Source organism: Molossus molossus, unplaced genomic scaffold (assembly GCF_014108415.1).
Source record: "Molossus molossus isolate mMolMol1 unplaced genomic scaffold, mMolMol1.p scaffold_m16_p_4, whole genome shotgun sequence".
Lineage (NCBI taxonomy): Eukaryota > Metazoa > Chordata > Mammalia > Chiroptera > Molossidae > Molossus > Molossus molossus.
In genome coordinates, this window is record NW_023425377.1 from 27065346 (window position 1) to 27085541 (window position 20196).

The 20196-nt window shown below is 41.6% G+C and overlaps 1 protein-coding gene across 1 annotated transcript in view; it reads left to right on the forward strand.

Moving 5' to 3' along the window:
* The window catches only part of PRELID2 (PRELI domain containing 2), a 101976-nt gene that overhangs the window by 9838 nt on the left and 71942 nt on the right, over positions 1-20196 (forward strand). Inside the window, exons 2-4 of the mRNA XM_036241537.1 lie at positions 2659-2716; positions 5143-5216; positions 7743-7903. Coding sequence (XP_036097430.1) covers positions 2659-2716; positions 5143-5216; positions 7743-7903 — 293 coding nt within the window. The remainder of the gene's footprint in view (positions 1-2658; positions 2717-5142; positions 5217-7742; positions 7904-20196) is intronic.

A 20196-nucleotide genomic window follows, 5' to 3' on the forward strand; every position in this document is an offset into this window, starting at 1 on the left:
AAGAACTTTGTTATGTCATTGCCAATTATTAGGACATTTTGTAATGAATGAGGGTGATGAGATGGTGGTTGGCCTTTGTTTAGCATGATGACCTCCCAGCCAGAGGGCCTTTGAGGATCACCTTGTGGTCTGCCACCCTGGCTTCACAGATGGCAGCATCAGGGTCTGTGACTTGGCTCCTGGTCTTTTGTTCTTTCTACTTCTTCATCCTACTGGCCTGAAAGGCCAATGAACAGCCATTCAAAATATCTTTGACTTAAACACAGTTAGTTTTATTATCATTGAAATTTTGATCAATCAATGACCCCTTTGATATTGGTATAAAAATACCTTTCCTTTTCCTTTAAGATAGATTATTGCTTTAGCTCATGAAGGACATTTGTCATAGCCCGTGGTGATTTCCTTGTGTAGCTGTGCACCAGATCTCTGCAGCAGCTCTCCTCCTTTTGCATGTACATGTTTGGAAGCAGTCTGGTAGCAAAGCTTCCCTTCGAGCTGATAAAACAGACCTGTTAATATACCAGACTTCTCTTAGGCATCTTTGCAGGATTAATCATACAGGTATGTCAGATCAACTGCTTCTTGTACTCTCTTGGATCATGCCATTTGGAAGTTGGTAAACAATGACTTCTTTTGAGGTCATTGGATCTTTTTTAAAAAAATTGAGGATGGGGTGATGAGGAGTATATTATAAAAGGCAGGCATGGACTTCTGAGCTTTTTGAAAGGTTGATAATTTACTGTTTACTATCTTAAGGGTATGCTTTATGAAAGCTTATGTATATATTTTTCTCCTGTAAGAAAGGTAAGTACTATATACTGATGAAGCTTCTCCCACAAATGTATTGAGTGTTTTTTCTGTGATTAGATGGATTCAGTTTCTTGGCCTCTCATTTTTCCTAGCTATGTGTTTGTTTTCACGTGTATTTGGTTTTTGTTTTTTTGCCAAGTATTTTGCAAGTTTTTGTTCTCTTACCTTTTAATATGTAAAAAATAAATGAAAGCAAGGTGTATGACAATGTAGGATATATTTTACCCTTGTTAGACTATTACATACATACAATGTGTACAATGATTTGCAATAAATCTGGGGGAAAGGAAGTTGATGCATTCTGTGAAGAAAGTAAAAATCGTAAGTTCAAAAAGAAGTCAAATATACCTTAAAAAAACACCCTTAAGTCACCCAGAAAATATGGCATGCATAGCGAGTGTACTCAGCCCCACACAGTAATTCTTATGCCACTGCAGTTTGTGATCTACTGAGCCAAGTCCAAGGGCGGCAGGGATTTTTGGAAGAAATCTGGGTCATCAGACCACTGTGCTTACGTGAGAGTGTCTAGGGTGGAGTGGAGACTGGAAAATCCCAGCATGCTCTTGCTCGCAGGCTTTATGCCATCAGGTTTTTAACACAAAGACTCCTCATCTTAACATAGGTTTACTGTTTGGGAGATGGCTAAGATAATTTGGGCACAGTACCTCTAATGCAGCACCCTGATGAGCACAGTAAATGCTCAATAGTCTTCAGTGGGTTGGTCCTGACCTAGCTTGGTCCAGTCCACTGTCACACCATTTGGAAAAGTGTCCAGATAAACTGGTCACCTGCTTCCTGTCTTCCCAGATTAGCATTACCGGTGGTGACCCTCTCTGACCAGCTTTCTCTCTCTCAGCCCCCTATTATCTGACTTCAGATAAGTTTTTGTGAATTAAATCAAGTTACCACAAGATGATGTCAGATCATTTCAAGTAATGCAGGTAGGGGGAGCCTCAGCACTATAAATTCTTAACTTTACACAAGTTCAAACATATACCTTTTGTGTCATGGTATTTAGTTATTATAGACGAACGTCTGATTTCTTTTCCCATTTCATATGGAAACCTGAGGCTCATGTCTTAAATTTCCTATGCAAAAATAGTTTTGTAGGAAAACGACTTGAATCCTGTGGATGATTTTACTGGAATGAATAGTTCAGGATCTCTTGTGTCTGGTTAATACAACTTCCATTTTACTTTTGTTATTTATGAGCATTTTCTAATAAATTTCCCCTTCCCCAAGAATTTATTTTACAGTGGCCTCTCTCCACAGTTTTCATCCCCCTATTATTCCTTAGCCTGGTTTATTTTCTCCTGGTGTGTGTGTGTGTGTGTGTATGTGTGTGTGTGTGTAGCTTAGGTGGACAGTCTTGGAAGGCAACAGAGAGTATCTGTGGGTAAATTACATTCTTGGCGCTCATTAGATGGCTGGTTTTGAGCAAATTACTTACTTTATCCAAGCCTTATTTCTCACATGTGAAACGGATAAAAACAACAAGATTGTGCAAGTAAAGCATTTAGCACAGTTCTTGGCACAAGGAACTTGATTTAATAAGGCAGGTTCAATATCAGTAGTATTAATTATTGATTAGCCCAGTGTAACCTTCCTCTCTGCATCGAGGGCTAGGCTGGCTCTAAGGAAGATTCCTCCTAGATTTCCTTCAGGCCCAGCTAATGATAGCATCACACTTACCTGGGCCAAAGTAGTAAAATTAAGACCCTTGCTTTAAAATGAGCCTTAGACATTGCTTGGGAAATATTTACTGTTCCTGCGAGTAACTGGTTACTGTGGACTAGTGCACTTTGGTGAAAGATGGACGGTCATTCTTCCCCGTGTGCTTTCTTTCAGTATCCCAACCCCATGGATAAAAATGTCATCTTGGTTAAAACTGTGGAGGAAAAAAGAGGTAAGTTCTGAATTCACTTTAGTGATGATCATTAAGTGATACTGAGTTTTGTGAAGTTGTGTGTTTGTGTGGTGTGCATGTGGCCTATTATGTTTCAAACAGCGTTACTTCTGTATTTGAGGGGACTGACGGGACAGAGCGCCCGGCACGTACAGCAGCCGAAGGCTTGCCTCCTGCGCTTTTGTCACGTCCTCAATTAATCATTGATGACCATTTTAACAGCTAACATTTTTGAGCATTTGATCAGTACCAGGCATATTTTTTTCTATTAACTCATTTAATCTTCAGAACAATCTATGGATAGGTATTATTATTACTCCTATTTAATGAACAAAGAAACCAAAGTAGAGAGAGAAGTAGCCCAGCTGGTGTGGCTCAGTGGTTGAGCGTCGACCCGCGCACCAAGAGGTCGCTGGTTTGATTCCTGGTCGGGGCACATGCCCAGGTTGTGGACCAAATCCCCAGTTAGGGGGGCATGCAGGAGGCGGCCAATTGATGTTCTCTCTCATTGGTATTTTTATCTCTCTCTCCCTTTCTGTTCCTCTCTCTCTAAAATCAATAAAGAAAAAAAATTATAAAATAAAAAAAAAAGAAATAACGTGTCCAAGGTCACATGGCTGTATCCCTATAACATATTTATACGTCATTTTATAGATAACAAATGGGTGTGATTAATAGCATGTATATGAAATGTGACTATAAAGTGAGTAGATTATGGGGTCATAAGTGTACTTAATATGGTTCAGTATTGACTAGAAGAGGGGATGATAAATTTTGCTTGTGTGGCCCATTGTTATAAATAAAGATGTACTGGCACTCAGCTGTGCCTGTTTGTTTATATTTTATCTCTGCCCGCTTCCTTGTGACAACAGCAGAGTTGAGTTGTTGCAACAGAGACTATATGACTCACAAAACCTACAATATTTATCACCTGGCCCTTTATAGTAAATGTTTACCAACCCCTTGACTAGGGTGTAGGAGTCTGTTTTGTTCTTTGCCCCTCACACCTCCCTTGGAAGCATTTTCCCTCTCAGAATTTGAATTTGAGAACTGGGCAGTGCAGGGAACAATAGTGATGTGCAGAGCTCATATCTAAACCTTTGGAGACACCCAGCCCCTGGTCTGACATGTCCTTGAGCCTTCTGAGTAAATGTATGAGATTCTACTGCTCATTACACGACTCTCAGGCCTTCTCTGTGCTTGGTGATCAGAAAACTGTCTTTTGCTTGTGAGATTATTTTCTGCACTTCCGTAAGTCTTATAAATATATTTTTTAAAAAACAAAACTTTTTCTCAGGTACCTGCACTCAGAGAAACTTGTCATTTGGCATCAGAGAATTATGATTTCAAGTCCTGATTTTGTTCTTATGTATATAACCTAATTTCTTGGAGGCTCAGTTTCTTTATCTGTTCACGGGGAAAATAATAAACCTGCTTTTAGGTTACTGTGCAGATCAAGTGAGAGCACAATGTGTGTATTCCAGGGTGGCATAGGAACGTTAATCGTAATTGCCACCATGGACAAGGGCATCTTTGACTGCAGGAGTGGCTCGTCCATTTTCAGTATGTGTGCTGCAGACATTGGATGAGATGGCCAGAGGAGTCCGATCGGCAGAGGAGACAACCAGTCTCTTACCCCGTCAACAGCTCTGACCAGTCAGAGGCTTGTTGGCACCAAGGTTCGGGGCGCCTGTAGCCAGAGCTCTGCGAAACCTTGGAGGAGTGTGGCCGAGTCACAGTAGTTCACAGAGCAAACAACAACACTTCAAAGTTTATCTTTTTCTCTAAGTTTATCTATTTGTCTAATTTGGTTTCCCTTTTTCTTAACTCACATTTATTGATTGGGGTTCTTTTGTTGTTGGTGGTGATGTTTTTTGTTTTGTTTTTTAAATATATTTCTGATGTGCTATTCTGGAAACTGTCTTCTAAAACAGTAGTTCCAGTCACAAGGAGTTTGTTCCCCTATAAGAGAAAAGTATGCCTAATATGATTAATTGTGCATTTAAATTTTGTAGCTAGAAATCTGGGCTTGAAAACAAGTGTGGTGCCCACGGTGGCAGGCAGAGCCCCCATTGTCTGGGACAGCATTCTCTCTGCTGGAGTTGTGCAGGAGGCTCACGGCATTGCCGTTGGCACGTTGACATTGGCCGTTCGTAGCACTGAACAACTGATTCTTTTATCCTTGCTTCGAGAAGGTGCACGTGTGAGTAGCTGTTCTGTATGTATTCCTTGACCACAGATGAGTGTATTTGGAGTGAGCTGGCCCAGAAAAGAAAAGTGGTCAGACACTAAGATTTGAGTTAAACATTTTCTTAAGGAATTCTACAGATAGAAAATTGAGCTTGACATTCAAAGTTTTATTGACCTTAAGACAAGAGTACATTTTCTTAAATATTTTTTTGAGTGTAAAAATTTTCTGTTTTCAGATGTGTCAACAGGGATCATCTATAGAAAGAGGATTGCAGTCTGTCAGAATGTGGTTCCAGAAATTTTAAGGAAGGTAAATTCATCTCAAAATTTTTTTTCTTTATTTTTATCCTCACCCAAGGACATTTTTTCATTTTTTTTGTTCAGGTAAAGTGGGAGGGAGAGAGAAGAACAGAGGGAGAGAGAGAAACATCGACGTGAAAGGGACACATTGAGTGGCTGGTACCAACATGACCAACCAGGGCCGGGGACAAACTGCAACCAAGGCACGTGCCCCTAGCGGGAACCAAACCCGGGTCTCCCTGGACCACAGGTCGACACTCCAACCGCTGAGCCAAACCGGCCAGGGCATCATCTCAAAATGTTATCAGCTTCGGTGTAACATTGGGTACTTCTGACAGTCATGAAGAGAGCGTGTTCTGATGGAAAGTTAGACCTTCCCCAGCTCTCCTACCTCATCGCCCTCCAGAGGAGTAAAGAGCTGTTATATTCAACCTCAGTATTTTTTTCTTCTTTGTATGAACCCCTGAGGTCCCACTTTCTAGAGCCATTTCCAGTGCCCTAAAAATCAGCCCGAGATCAGGAGTGAGAACTAATGCTTTTTTTTTTTTTTGGTATGTGCCCCTAGCGGGAACTGAACCCAGGACTCCTGTCCACAGGCCGTCGCTCCAACCGCTGAGCCACATTGGCCAGGGCAAACTAATGCTTTTTAAAAAAATATTTTAAAAATTAATTTTGAGCGAGAGAGAAAGGGAGAGGAAGAAAGAGAGAAACATTGATGTGAGAGTGGAACATTGATTGGCTGCCTCCTGCACGCCCCCTACAGGGGATGGAGCCTGAATCCCCGATGTGAGCCCTGATGGGGAATTGAACCGTCATCCTTTCAGTGTACGTGACAGCGCTCAATCAGCTGAGCCACACCACGCAGGGCCAGCCTCAGCTTTGACAGGTGCTACTAGAGATACTTATTCCTGTCTGGTTCTACATCTCTGTCTTTGGTGGAGAGCTCTTACTGGACACAGAGCTGGTCTACACTTATTTTGAAGATGCCTTGGACATTTGACATCAAGTAACCATCTTTCCTCGTCTGTCCATGGTTAGATATGACCCTTAGGTAAGAATGATCAGAGGTGGGTAGATATTTAGTCAGATCTGTAGTAAGGGAGATAAAAGCTTCAGTATCTATTCCACTGTCAGAGAGAACCATTATTTCAGGAAGTATAATGTTCTCAGTGCTCTCTGTGGGCCTTTCTGTGTATGTTTCTGTAAAGTGGTGGTATTGACAATGCAGTCTTCAGGATAGCAAATTGTTTTCTCTCTTTGAAATCCTTTAGCACACTGGTGATTGTTGGCAAAAAAGGTAAGTGGAAATTTTTAATCACATTGCTTGAACCATAGAGAAATTAGTGACAGGAACCTTTTTAGAATCATCAGGAAACATGAGGAGAGCATCCTGATCCACACTTTTTTATTTTTTATCCGCACCCAAGGATATTTTTTCATTTATCTTCAGACAGAGGGGAGGGAGGGAGGGAGGGAGGGGGGGGAGAGGAGAGAGAGAGAGAGAGGGAGAGAGAAACATCAATAAGTGAGACATCGACTGGCTGCCTCCTGCACAACCCTGACCAGGGCCAGGGGCAAACTGTAACCGAGGTATGTGCCCTTGACTAGAATCAAACCCATGACTCATTGATCCATGAGCTAATGCTCTAACCACTGAGCCAAACTGATCAGGGCCCATTTTAAAAATGTCTCAGATGGTTGTTTCAACCTGGAAGTGATTCAGTGTGTGATGTGAAACGCAGCTGGGCTCCTGCCAATGAGCTTGCACATCACATTGCTGTTTTGTTTGTAGAAAAGGAATGGCAGCTTCTGTCACTGCCTTATTGTGGATAAAGACTCCACCACATTCTGTAGTGGAAGGAAAGGTGATATAACAATGAAAATGAGCTTGCTTTTTTTTTCCAGGTGGTAAACTGTGTTGCAATATGTGCAGCAAATTATTACCGGCTTATTCCAGAGTGTGTACCTTGCCTGCCTCTGCCCTATATACATGCTTTGAATCTATTATTTAAAGGCATTCAACTTTGTGTTGCATCCCAATTCTTGAATAATTTAAGGACACCTCTGACTTGTACAATTATGCCGTTGTAGTTTTCCATGTCCCCTCCACCTAGGAAAGCATACATTTTTAGGTTTTAGACAGTTTAAAATGAAGAAAATATTTTACCTGATATCGTCCTATGTGTGAGCCCATAAGTGGACCCAATTAGAATCTATCAATTTAAGAAGGCCATAACCAGCCCTAGAGGTGACATGAAGGAGGCTGATAATTTGCTTAGTGTTTAGCAGGTAGGGAAATCAGGCCAGGGACTATACAGCCTGCATAAATCCTGGGCCATTTGCATGTCCTCACCTGCATTTAGTAAGGTCATAGTTTGTGTGGTTATCAAGGACTTACAGCCATTGGTGAGCCATCATCCATATATCAGGATCACTTGTCCTCTTAATTATCCAAGACTGAACGTGATTCTGGACACAATCCTTATGTGGCCTGTTCTTCCTGAATGGAGAAAGCTATTGTTTCTCTGTTGCACAGGTGAGCATTTTAAAGGTACCCAATATCCAGTTGGAAGAGGAATCATGGCTCAATCCCCGGGAAAGAAGCATGACTATACAGAGTCACTGCCTCACGTGGACACAGTATGCCTCCATGAAGGAAGAGTCTGTCTTCCGGGAGTGTATGGAAAATCCAAATTGGTAAGATCACGTTTGTGTGTGTTTGCGTGTTTGCGTGTGCATGTGTGTGTGTGCATGTAGGTTAGGTGCAGGGATGCACAAATGAGCACATGGGTTGAAAAGCTATGATTTCATACTTATAATCTCTATTTACAACTCACATAAATTTACACATTCATTTCTCATCACACAAGTGATGAATTAATACTTTGGATGGGAAATGACAGAGCTCGACTCCTTTCTAGTCACTCTATTCAGTCCTGGTGTCCTTTGCCTTCTCCGGAGGCCATAAGTGTCATCCTGTGCTGAGTATTTTTCTAGACTTTTAAGAGATACCTGTGGGCACTTACGTGTGTATTCACAGAGCTTGTATAGTATGGTTCTGTATATCATTTTTGTACATACATGCTTTCATTCTGTGTGAACCACTGTGTCCTTTTTTGCTTAATAGAATGTTTCTAAACTTTATCCACTACATATATGTGTATGTGTGTGTATGTATATATAAAATACAGCAAATTACTTTGCAACATCTTCAACCTTATGATTATGCTGTATTCTATTTACCTTTTTCTTTTTTGACAGACGTGGTGATTTCCAGTTTTTTTTTTTTTTTATTACAAATACTACTGCAATATTGATGAGGCATATATATATGGTCCTTGTAAATGCTATATGTGAATGTTTCTCTAAAGGGGAATTTTAAATTTCAGGTTTATTGAGATATTATTTACATATAATAAAATTTATTCTTCTTAATGTATAGTTCTGTGAGATTTGACAAACATATATACAGATGTGTGACCACTGCCACAGTGAAGTTATAGACCATCTGAGGTGTATTTTTAAAAGTTATATGCCATGACACTTCACTGGGGAAAGAATATTCTTCTCAACAAATGGTGCTAGCACATTTGGATAGTCACAAACAAAAGAATGAAGTTGGACCTCTACCTCACTCCAAATACAAAAATAACTCCAAATGGATGAAAGACTTAAATGAAAGAGTTATGAGTATAAAATTCTTAGAAAAAAAACATAGGTGTAAATTTTTGTGATCTTGGATTACGCAGTGGTTTCTTAGGTATGACACCAAAAGCCCAAACAACAAAAACAAACAAAAGGTAAAATTGAGTGAATCAAAATTAAAAACTTTTTGCTTCAAAGGATACAAACAACCAATGAAGATGAAAACAACCAATCCAGAGAATGGGAGAAAATATTTGTAAACCATATATCAGGTACGGGTCCAGTATCTAGAATACATAAAGGACCATTACAACTTAATAATAAAAAGACAACCCAAAGAAAAAATGGGCAACATTTTGAGTAGATATTTTCCAAAAAGATGCACAGATGGCCAATAAAAACACAAAAATATACTCAACACCGTTAGTCATTCGGAAGATGCAAATGAAAACCATGGCAAGATATGGCTTCAAACCTGCTAGGATGGCTGTAATTGAAAAGACACAATGACAAGTGTTGGAAGGATGTGGACCTGCCGCTGGTGGAAGTGGAGACAGTGCAGCTGCTGTGGAGAACATTCGTCAGTGCTTAAAAGTTAAGCGGAAAGTTACTACTTGACCCAGTAATTCTACATGTATTGAACACATGTGCATGTAAAAACTTGTACAGAAATGTTCATAGCACCATAATTCATTCATACTAGGAAGAATGTGGAACCAAGCCAAGTGTCCATCCACTGATGAAATAGATAAACAAATGTGTTACACCCAATCGACTATTATTCTGCAGTAAAAAGAAATGTAGTAAGATTCACGTTACTACACGGATGAAGCTTGAAAGCCTTATGCCAAATGAGAAAAGCCAGTTACCAAAGGCCACATATTGTATGAGTCAGTTTATCTGAAATGTCCAGAACAGGCAAATGCATAGGAACAGCAGGCCGACTCCTACTGTGGCCAAGGAGGAAAGAGAGTGGGGGGACTGAATGGGTGTGGGCGCTTCTTCTTGGGTGATGAAATGTTCTGGAACAAGTGGTGGTGGTTGTACAACTCTGTGAATGCACTAAATCCACTGAGTGAGTTTTATGATATGTGAATCATATCTCAATAAAAGAAAGCTGTATGGCTGGTGCTCAGAATATGCACATTTGTAGTTTACACAGATTCTGTCAAATTTCCTCAAATGTGTTAATATATTAAGTGATATTCTCATCACAGTATGTGAGTTTATTTTCCTAAAACATTGCCAGCACTTATATTAATGTACTTTAAATTTTTTCCAATATAATGAGTTATAAATGATTAATTCCTTTGAGATAGGTTTAAAAATAGAAGTAAAATATAATAAGCCCCAAATGTTCATGGTGATTGTTGCCATGAGCTATGATTTCAGAGGACAGTTTACTGTGTTTTTGTTTGTTAGTTTGTTTTGTGTTGTTCTGTATTATTTGAACTTTTTAAAATTATGTACCCATCATTTCAATAGAAATATTAAGGCCCTCAAATCCAAATAACTAAAAACCAAAAATCTCAAATCCATACTAAAGCTCTGTCACTTGTCCAAATCATTGCTGCCCCCTTAGTTTTGCTCCTGTAGTGCTGGTTCTAGAATCCATGCACTGAGTGACTGAATGCCAGGTCTTAATGGCATCTGAGATGGGTTTGCTTTGACCCACCCACTAGTTTTTTGTTTTATGTTTTTATTTTCTCAGTCTTCCTTCTGACAGGAACTTTATATAGAACTTAGATGTTGGGATAGAGCTTTTTTTCCCTTTTCTTTTTTGTATATAAAAATAGTAAAAGGAATTGTCTCGTTTATACAAAAACCACAAACGTCTTTCATTTCGTACTTTGTTTCGGCCTCGGTTTTCTCAGATGTGCTGCTATTGGCCAGCCTGAGAAGCTGAGCCGAACCTTCACCAGTGAGGTCTAACTGGCCCCGAGGATCCAGGGAAAACACCCTTCAGGACCTTCCCCTTTGTGTAGTTCTTAAAAGTTATTTCTAAAATCTATACTCTGATTCTGAAAAAAGTGATACACACATTTTATAAAAAATATTAAACAGTGCTGGGAAAAGACAGGAACCATTTTCTTCACCTAGCAGTAGTTTAGGTGATTGTCTTGGCCCATTCTGAGAGGCATTTAGATTGTTTCTGAAACCTTTGCTGTTAGACAGGAGCAAAGTGGGGTTCCTGGGCAGAGGTCATGCACATGTATATTTTACATGTATTGCCAGGTTCCCAGAGAAAGGTGTAACCAATTACACTTTTCTTTATTTGGTCTGTTACATTCTTGTCCTCTCCAAAACACTCTCGCGTTACTGACACAGCAGGTCAGTATGTATTGACACCTGCTATGTCAAGGTCAAAGCTAGGTTCTTCACCGGCAGTGTGTTGAAGCTCAGGTTAAGAACTTGCTCATGGTGATACAGTCGGCGGGTTGCCGAGCCAGGGTGTGCGTCTAGGTGTCATGGCCTTGATACCTGAGCAGAGTGGTTGGTAGCAATATGGACTTTTATCAAGAATGGGTTTATTGCAAACTGCAGGGTGCTTTGGCTCCCAGGTTATGTGTGGATTTTATGTTTTGTCTTTTTAGCAATAAGCAACCCCACAAAGGTTTCTGAGCAGGTGATGAAACTGTGATCCAAACTCTAGCAAACTCAGGTTTTCTTATCTCTTCACTTGGATGTGGAAAGGCACCTTAGGTAGGCATTCTAAATGAGGTCATCTTGGGGGACATCAAAGAAGGACACATTGTTACTTTTATTCCCTCCTTTGCCGGGGAATGTGAGAGGAATGGCTAGCTACTGCACCCAGAGATGAAATGTGGACAATGTGTTTAAGAGGAAAATAAAGCTGTCACGGCTGCTGAGTCTAAAATTAGACCTGCCCGCTCTGTGTGGGTTAGCAGGTGTGTGAGAGGGGACACCAGACTGTCCCTGAGCACGGCCAGTTGGCTCAGTTCTGAGATGAGCTGGACAAGGGTTTCCTGTAGGCTCTGACTGCACCTCGCTCTATGTCTCTGCAGAGACCCAGTTTGGGCCCCTGCTGCGGCGGCTGCTGCTGCAGCATCTCCTCAGGCAAGAGCTACGCCAGTCTTTCCCGTCCCTGGGACCACACAGTTGTTTTCTAATGTGCTTTCCTTATTACTCCGTCGGACGTTTTCTTCCTGCAGTTTTTATGAAATGGAGTTTATATCCTCTTTGGGAGATGGAGTGATGTGACATTTCTCACTGTTACCTCCCTTTTCCAGAGCCCAGCTGGGCACTCCCTGCCCGAGCAGCCCTGCCCGTGCTCTGTCCCCTCCCATGTCAGCCAGGCCGCCTTTCAGAGCCGGTCAGAGACTCTCCAGTGCTGACCAGCACCCACACGCGTGCTGTGTGCCAGGACTGCTGTGCGTGCTCCATCTGTGTGTGTGTGTGTGTTTGTGTGTGTGCGTGAACTTACTTATACACATATATGTCTGCACACTTAATCCTCATAACAACCCTGTGACACTGGACTCTTCTCTCCCCATTTTACAAACTGAAGTCACGTGTACAAGGTCAGACGGCCAGTATGCGTCAGAGCCGGATTCAAACCTGGGACTGTGGCTCCAGAGCCTCTGCTGTTGGCAGACACCGGCCTTCCTGCCAGTGAGGAGCCGCATCATCTCGTCACCACGTGGGCTGTGGCGCCAGAGTCCCTGTGGATCCACATTGTTTTTACTCGGGTTTCCTCAAGGCAGCCCGTGGTAACTGGGTCATCACACTTCTTGTCCACACTTAGTGAGGAAAGAACTGAGAGGGAGAGAACCTGTCTCCCTCCCGAGCCCTTCCGCTAAGTCTGTTTCAGTCGACTGGGATCATCTGCCCCGTCCTGGACCAGTGAAGTGATCGGAGGACTGATACGGGCTGACTGGCCCTCACCAGTCAGGATCTGCCCCTAGAGCGGGGGTCGCGTCAGCTCCCCCTGAAACTGGGGGAGGGATGGCCACCTGCACAAGAATAATAGGAGTAAACTAGCGAGGAGGAGACCCCACACGCCCTTTCTCCTCTTTATGATGGTGCCATTGTCTTTGCTGTGCTTTGGAAGTAATAGAAACGTACCACCACGCATGAGTCCTGGGATCTCTCTATTCCTGAGCGCGCCTCCGAGGGGACAGGAGCCAGGAGCTGGACAGTCAGCAGGAACGAAGGCAGCCTCACAGTCTTGCTTTCCACGCCTGGTTCATTGTCCAGCAGTGCACCCATCTATACTCACACAGCCTCCTGCCGCCTCCAGACGTGTACAGCCCTCACATCCTAGGCCACAGTAATGGATTCAGGTTTGAATCCCACCTCTGATCCATAATTATATGCCCTTGCACAATTGACCCCCGTTCTCTAAGCTGCAGTTTCCTCATCAGGGTGTAAGGCATGCCTCGGAGTAGTTGTGACAAGCACACGGAGAGTTTAGAACAGTGCCTGCTCACAGGGTCAGTACATGTTAATGTGTAGTATTGTTACCTGTATTGTTGTTGTTATCAGAATCTGACAAATCCACATGACTCTGATCTTGAGCATGCATTATTTACTGTAGAAACAGTGTTTATGATTGTTTCCCATTAGGCTGCAGGAAGATGTTTTGTGTGGGGACTTGGAGTTCTTTCAGCACACCATCTGGGGGACAGGAGCTCCCCAGGCGAGAGTCCTGGGAGGAGAAATCCTTCTATTTTAGTTCTAGCATGAGATTTGAGCACTGGGGAGAAGGCATCCAGGGGTCAGTGCAGACATTTGGCAGGTACCAAATCCCAGTGTTTTGGGTTTTCTTCTTGGACCATGCTGAGACCGTGGCTGCTGTAGACCCAGGGGCATTGTGCACGGAGCTCTGCCTGTTTCCGGAGTCCCTTGGACATTGTGCCATATCAGAAAGTAGAATTTAAAAAAATTAAAAATGGAAAGTGAGCTCTTGTAGGAATGTGCTTTATTTCCCATGTGGAGCAGGGCACAGGCATGTCCTTTCCAGTGGAGAATGGAGGGCATTGTTTTAATTTCTCAGAAGGAAAGGTCACGGTTTCTGCTCTCCGAAACCCTGTGTTCTGAGATAAGTTTATTCATTTCTTATGATTTGGGGTTTGCTTCTATAAAATATATTTATTGGTTAGTTTCTGGTTCTTCTTCTTTTCATTGTGCTATGTGGGACTATAATGGATATGCATTTGGTTTGTCTTACTGATGGACATTGTTACCTAAGTAATGTAGTTCTAAAAGATAATCATCTCGTAAAAGTATTTTCTTGGGCTTTGCTCTTTCACCATAGCTGTTTGTTTCTGTGATAAGTAACAATGTTTCTGTTATCGTGAAGCGAGGTTTAAGTTATCACCATCAGTGGAGACTCACTCTGTTTAGGAAGTTGCAGAGCTGGTTTTTTTAGCTTTGAGTAGCAAGACCATTCTTCCATGCTCAGCATTGAGCATCCTAATCACCCAAATCTTCACCTCCCATGTCTAAATGTTTCTGCTTAACCACTGGTGCTTCCAGGTCTGACTTTTGAGATTTCAAAATACTGCACCTATTAAAGTGTGTGTTAATTACATCTGATATGTTGATTCAACTTTTCTAAAACATCAAAGAGATTTCTCCTGGAATATAGTGAAAGAAACAAGCCAAAGTCAAACTTTCCACACAGATTAAATTACTGGGATGAGCAGTTGTTCTTAGTTCAGGAGACTTTTCTTATCATTGAAGTTACTCATATGAATAGTCTTCATTCTAACAAATAAGGTATATTTAAATTTTTAATTTTTCAACTCCTGGATTAAAACATCCCAAGTCTTAAATTTTTATCTGGTGAAACACAAATAGTATAATGTGCATGTTTCAAAGGGCTAAGTCTTGGGCATTTTTTCTTCATGTATCCATTTTTTTCTTGCTCTAAAGTCCTTTATTTGTTTCCAGGAGCAAATCTAACATTTTTTTGTTTTTTTTTTTTTACTTTCATGTGTTTAACACTGGCCTTTTTAGTTGACTGCCAATCCTTCCTTCGTTGCAATATTAAAATATTCTGGCTCTGTTAACTTTACTAAGGTATTACTTCTAATCTCTAATCCTGGCGATAAAGGCCTTGAGGGTATAGTTATCTAATAGCCTGAATAAATATCACTGTAATCGTTCCAAGCATGACTCTGTGCTCACATTGACCTGGATTTCCAGTGCACCAGTGGGTGATCAAACAATTAGAATGTGCTGCCAATTATAGAAAACCAAGCAAGAAAGCCTTTTCTGTGTAACTGTGACATCTGGGCAGGAGTCTTCTTTTTGGCTAAATAAGACTGCTCTCCAGAAGATGCTTGCCTTTTATATTTGAATTTATGTAAGAGGTCCCCTCTGTTTTCCCATTCTGCAGTAGCTGTACCTCCACTGTCTGTCTAGCACAGTGCTCGGCTCGCAGAGGAGGCTCCGTGGCCATTTGCTGAATGAATGGTGAATGACCTTCTGCTCAAGATGTTACAGATAGTGCTCTTTATGGGCAGAAATGGGGGTGAAGAGAGGGAATTGAAAAGAGATGGGACCAGCAGGAGGGTAAGGGCAAACTGAGACAGTCCAAGAGAATTTGGTAGGAAATTTGATGTAGAGGGAATCCAGAACCAGCAATATGGAGATCCCTCTTCTGGTGTTGCTGCCGTTTGACTCTGGGAAAAGGGATAAAGCTGGCCCGAGCTCCCTGACAGAGTGATGCAAAGGCTTAATAAGATAATAAATGGGGATGCTCTACACTTGGAGAGTATAAGGCCCTAGATAAATGAAAGTTGTTGTTGGAACTAGTGGTGAATATAAATGCTGTGTTCACAGCGGTGTGATTCCTTAGAGCACTAACTTTGAAAAATGGAGTAAGCTGTTTTATTGAAAATGACGTTGACAATTGAACTGGAAACAATGATGTTTAGCCAAGAGAGCATTCTGTGCCATTTCTAAGTAAGAGCTTTTGAAATATTTTAGTGACTGCCTATGAATTTTTTCCATCCTCCTTTACCCTTTGATTTTGAGTTGTGTGTTAGTTAGTGCAGGGCTCATGGGGGGAAGTTAAGCTTATAGACAGTCTGGTCTTGTGGGCCTGGGCTGGCTCCCAGAAATCAACATTTTGAAAAGTCCTCCAGTTAACTCTATTGAGCAGCTCGGTTTGAAACCTCCGAGAACCGGTCAGTATCCTGTGGGCCCAGTGGTGAGCAGACATGTAGCTGGCACCCCTTATGGAGTTCTCTGTTGTGTAGTATTCCTGCCAGTCTTACAAAGGACGACCAGCGGATAGTCTGAGTCTCCAGCAAACAGTGAGCACTTTTCAGTAGAAACATCATGTTGGAAAGTTGAGCAGAATTCAGATGAGGGCCCTCTTGAATGTATGCAAGAGAGAAATTATCATTATAAGTAAGAGATGAGAAAGGAAGACTTGAGTTGGATTCATGTGTCAAAATTGTGTTGTGTTGTCTTATGGAGCCAATGCCAGTTTAATTTTTCTTTCTTTATTTTCTTGCACCTGTAGTTAATAAAAAGTTTGGGTATTAAAAATTACAATATTTTGCGCAGATGGTGTGGCTCAGTGGTTGAATGTCGACCCATGCACCAAGAGGTCACAGGTTCGATTCCTATCAGGGCACATGCCCAGGTTGTGGGCCAAATCCCCAGTGTAGGGCATGCAGGAGGCAGCCAATTGATGATCTCTCTCATTGATGTTTCTATCTCTCTCACCATCTCCCTTCCTCTCTAAAATCAATAAAGAAAAACAAAATTAAAAAAATTATAATATATTATCCAGGTATGGATCTCATACAGAACAGCCTAGAGGTCTTGAAACAATAGATAAGAACCCAGTGACACTCCACCTAGTCTAAGGCTCTGCTTCCTCCATCAGGTTGAGAATCAACACCTGGGAGCTTGCTGGATATTTTTCTAAGCAAGACTAATATTACTAGCTAAGCAGAAAGATGGAAAGTAAAATTGACAAGCTGAGTTCAATTTCCTGGTTTGCATGTATTGCTACATTTTGGGACATTTTCTGTGCTGGAGGTGGAGGCTGCTGCACTTAATAAGCATCTGACCTCAAGAGGGTTGTGGCATTGTGAGGAATGAGGTGGTCATTCCTAGCTTGTTCTTCCCATTCTCCCCTTGGCTCTGGGATGGCCCAGCAGCCCCATGTCTGAAGTGAGGAAAACCCTCCCACCCTCACATAGATCAATTTTGGATGAATCTTGCTCCAAGTATGCTTTAGTAGATTGAAAAATAATGCTTCCTCTTTTTTCATATGTATTTTATGTTCATGGTAGAGCAGTTACAAAATACATATAAGAAAACAACAACAATATGTTCATACCCTCTTCAGGTACGTGCTCTTTCTAGTCATTGGCCCCGTAGGAAACCAATATTCTGACCTCCTTGTAGATTAGTTCTGCCTGGGTTGATGCTCACATGGATGGGATCATACAGTCTGTGCGCTGTTATTTCAGTTTTCTTTGCTCAGCATCATGTCTGTGAGCATCATCTTATGTGTGTCAATAGTTTGCCCTTTTCCCATTGCTGCAAAGCTTTCCGTCGTGGGAGCCACGGCGGTTGCTACGGTTTATTTACTCATTGTTACAAACATGAAATCATATTGTACATGGCGTTCTGACTTTTACATTAATTTATCATTACATTTGGGACTGTCTTTCCTTATGAAATATGTTATTTTTTAAATAATTTTTTATGGCTGATGAGATGTATTTATTGGATAAAATTATTTGATCGTGCTTTATTAATGTCTTAATTTGGGGGCCTTTGCATTATTTCCCATGATTTACTCTTATAAATAATGATGTGGTGAATCTCTTTTTTTTTTTAAATTTCATTTTTGTTACAGATGTTTCTCCTTTTTTACCCCATTGACACCCTGCTCCCCATTCCTCCCGCCCCATCCCCGGCTTTGTTGTTCATGCCCATTTGTTATGCCTACGTGCATATAAGTTCTGTGGTTTATCACTTCCCACCCCCCACCACCCCCTCTTCTGAGGGTTGTCAGTCTGTACCCTACTTCCAGGTTTCTGGGTCTACCTTATTCCTCAGATGATTATATTTATTATATTCCATATATAAGTGAGATCATGTGGTATTTGTCTTTTTCTGCTTGGCTTGTTTCACTTAGGATAATACTTTCCAGGTCCCTCCATGTCGTCTCAAAGGATAAGAGGTCTTTCTTTCTTACCGCTGCATAGTACTCCATTGTGTATATGTACCACTGCTTTTTTATCCATTTGTCTATTGATGGACACTTGGGCTGTTTCCAGATCTTAGCTATTGTAAATAGTGCTGCTACAAACATGGGGGTACATATATTCTTTCTGATTGGTGTTTCGGGTTTCTTAGGGTATATTCCTAGAAGTGGGATCACTGGGTCAAATGGAAGTTTAATTTTTAATTTTTGAGGTAACACCATATTGTTTTCTATAGTGGCTGCACCAGTCTGCATTCCCACCAGCAGAGCACTAGAGTCCCCTTTTCTCTACACCCTTGCCACACTTGTTTGATGATTTGTTGATGGTGGCCATTCTGACAGGTGTGAGGTGATACCTCATTGTTGTTTTAATTTGCATCTCTCTGATGATTAGTGATGTTGAGCATTTCTTCATATGTCTCTTGGCTATTAAGTTAATCTCTTTATAGGCTGACCTAAGCCCTCTTCTAGGATTATTTGATTAGGCAATATTGTTAGAGGAGGATGTTACATGTCCAAGGGTTTGTGTGTGTTTGAGGCTTTTAGTGGTTATTGCTGAAATAAAACACACATCCTCAAGCATCTCAGAAAATCACCCAAGGGCATAGTAGTTGGCAGTGTTGTGTAGACCTACATTTGAAATGGGATCCAGAACAGCTACATCATTGGCAGGACCCAGTGCAAAATGAAAATGCAGTCCCTGGTTCAAAAATGATTAAGAATTTCAAAACACTGTTAGCAAGGCATTCCGCTAAGTGTAGCCCTGCTGTGAGCTGAGCCTTGTGCAACGGCATAGGTCACACATCCTAGAAGCCAACCCTGAATGCAGTGTAGGCACCGCTCTGGGACAAGGACCCTGGCACCTCCTACCAGACCAGTCCACAAAGGGTTGTGCATTTGGAAGCTTTATGCCAGCAGACTTGCATTAAACGGGCACTTCTCAAGGTATAGGACTGTGGGACAGGACCGGGGAAATGTGGGATCAGAGGTTAATAGTGTGGGTTCAAATAGTTGCCCTGCCACTTATTTTTGTGTGACCTTAGCAAATTCACTTCTTTGAACCTGTTTTTTTCTTCTGTAAGATTTTCTTCTTAGCCTTATAAGGTTGTTGTGAGAATGAACTGATGTGTGTGTGTGTGTGTGTGTGTGTGTTCATATATATATATGAATTAAGGTACTGCTTTATCTGTTATTATTGGTGACAAGTTCTTAAATGCTATGTTTTAAGAGCCTGAGACACCCTGCCTTATACTATATACCCACACTGGGCTGCTGCGGTCCTGAGATTCTGCCATCTGTTTATTCCTTAATGTCAGGGCATTTCCTGCTGCCACTCACTGTCAACAGTTTAGGCATCAGCCCATTGACTCTTGGGATGGGTTAAAAAGAAGGCTTTCTTACCCTTTGAGACAGCATGGAGGGTCCTGGAGAGTATTATGTTTAGCAAAATAAGCCAGTCAGAGAAAGACAAGTATTGCATGATCTCACTTATATGTGGAATCTAATGAGCAAAATAAACTGATGAACAAAATTGACCAGAGACTTGGAAGCTGGGAACAAACTGACAAAACTCAGAGGGAAGGGGGGCAGGGAGGACAGGAAGAGATTAACCACAGAACTTACATGCATAACTCATGGACACAGAACAGTTCAGTGAATACCTGGGTGAGGGCCAGGAGCAGGATGGAGGAGGGTCATTGGGGGGGGGGGACAGTGGGACTTCTGTAATCCTCTCAACAATAAAGATAATTTTATTTTTTTTAATTATTATTATTTTTTTATTAATTAATTTTTGTTACAGATGTTTCTCCTTTTTCCCCCACTGATTCCCCTGTCCCCCTCCCTCCCCACTCTGTCCCCAGTTTGTTGACCATGTCCACTGTTCATGCATACATACATATAAATTCTGTGGTTTACCTCTCCCCCACCACCCCCTCTTTAGGGGATTGTCAGTCTGTACCCCACTTCCACGTCTCTGGGATTACCCCATTCCTCAGACTGTTATGTTCATTATATTCCACAAATAAGTGAGATCATATGAAACTTGTCTTTCTCTGTTTGGCTTGTTTCACTTAGGATGATACTTTCCAGGTCCCTCCAGGTAGTCTCAAAGGATAAGAGATCCTTCTTTCTTACAGCTGCA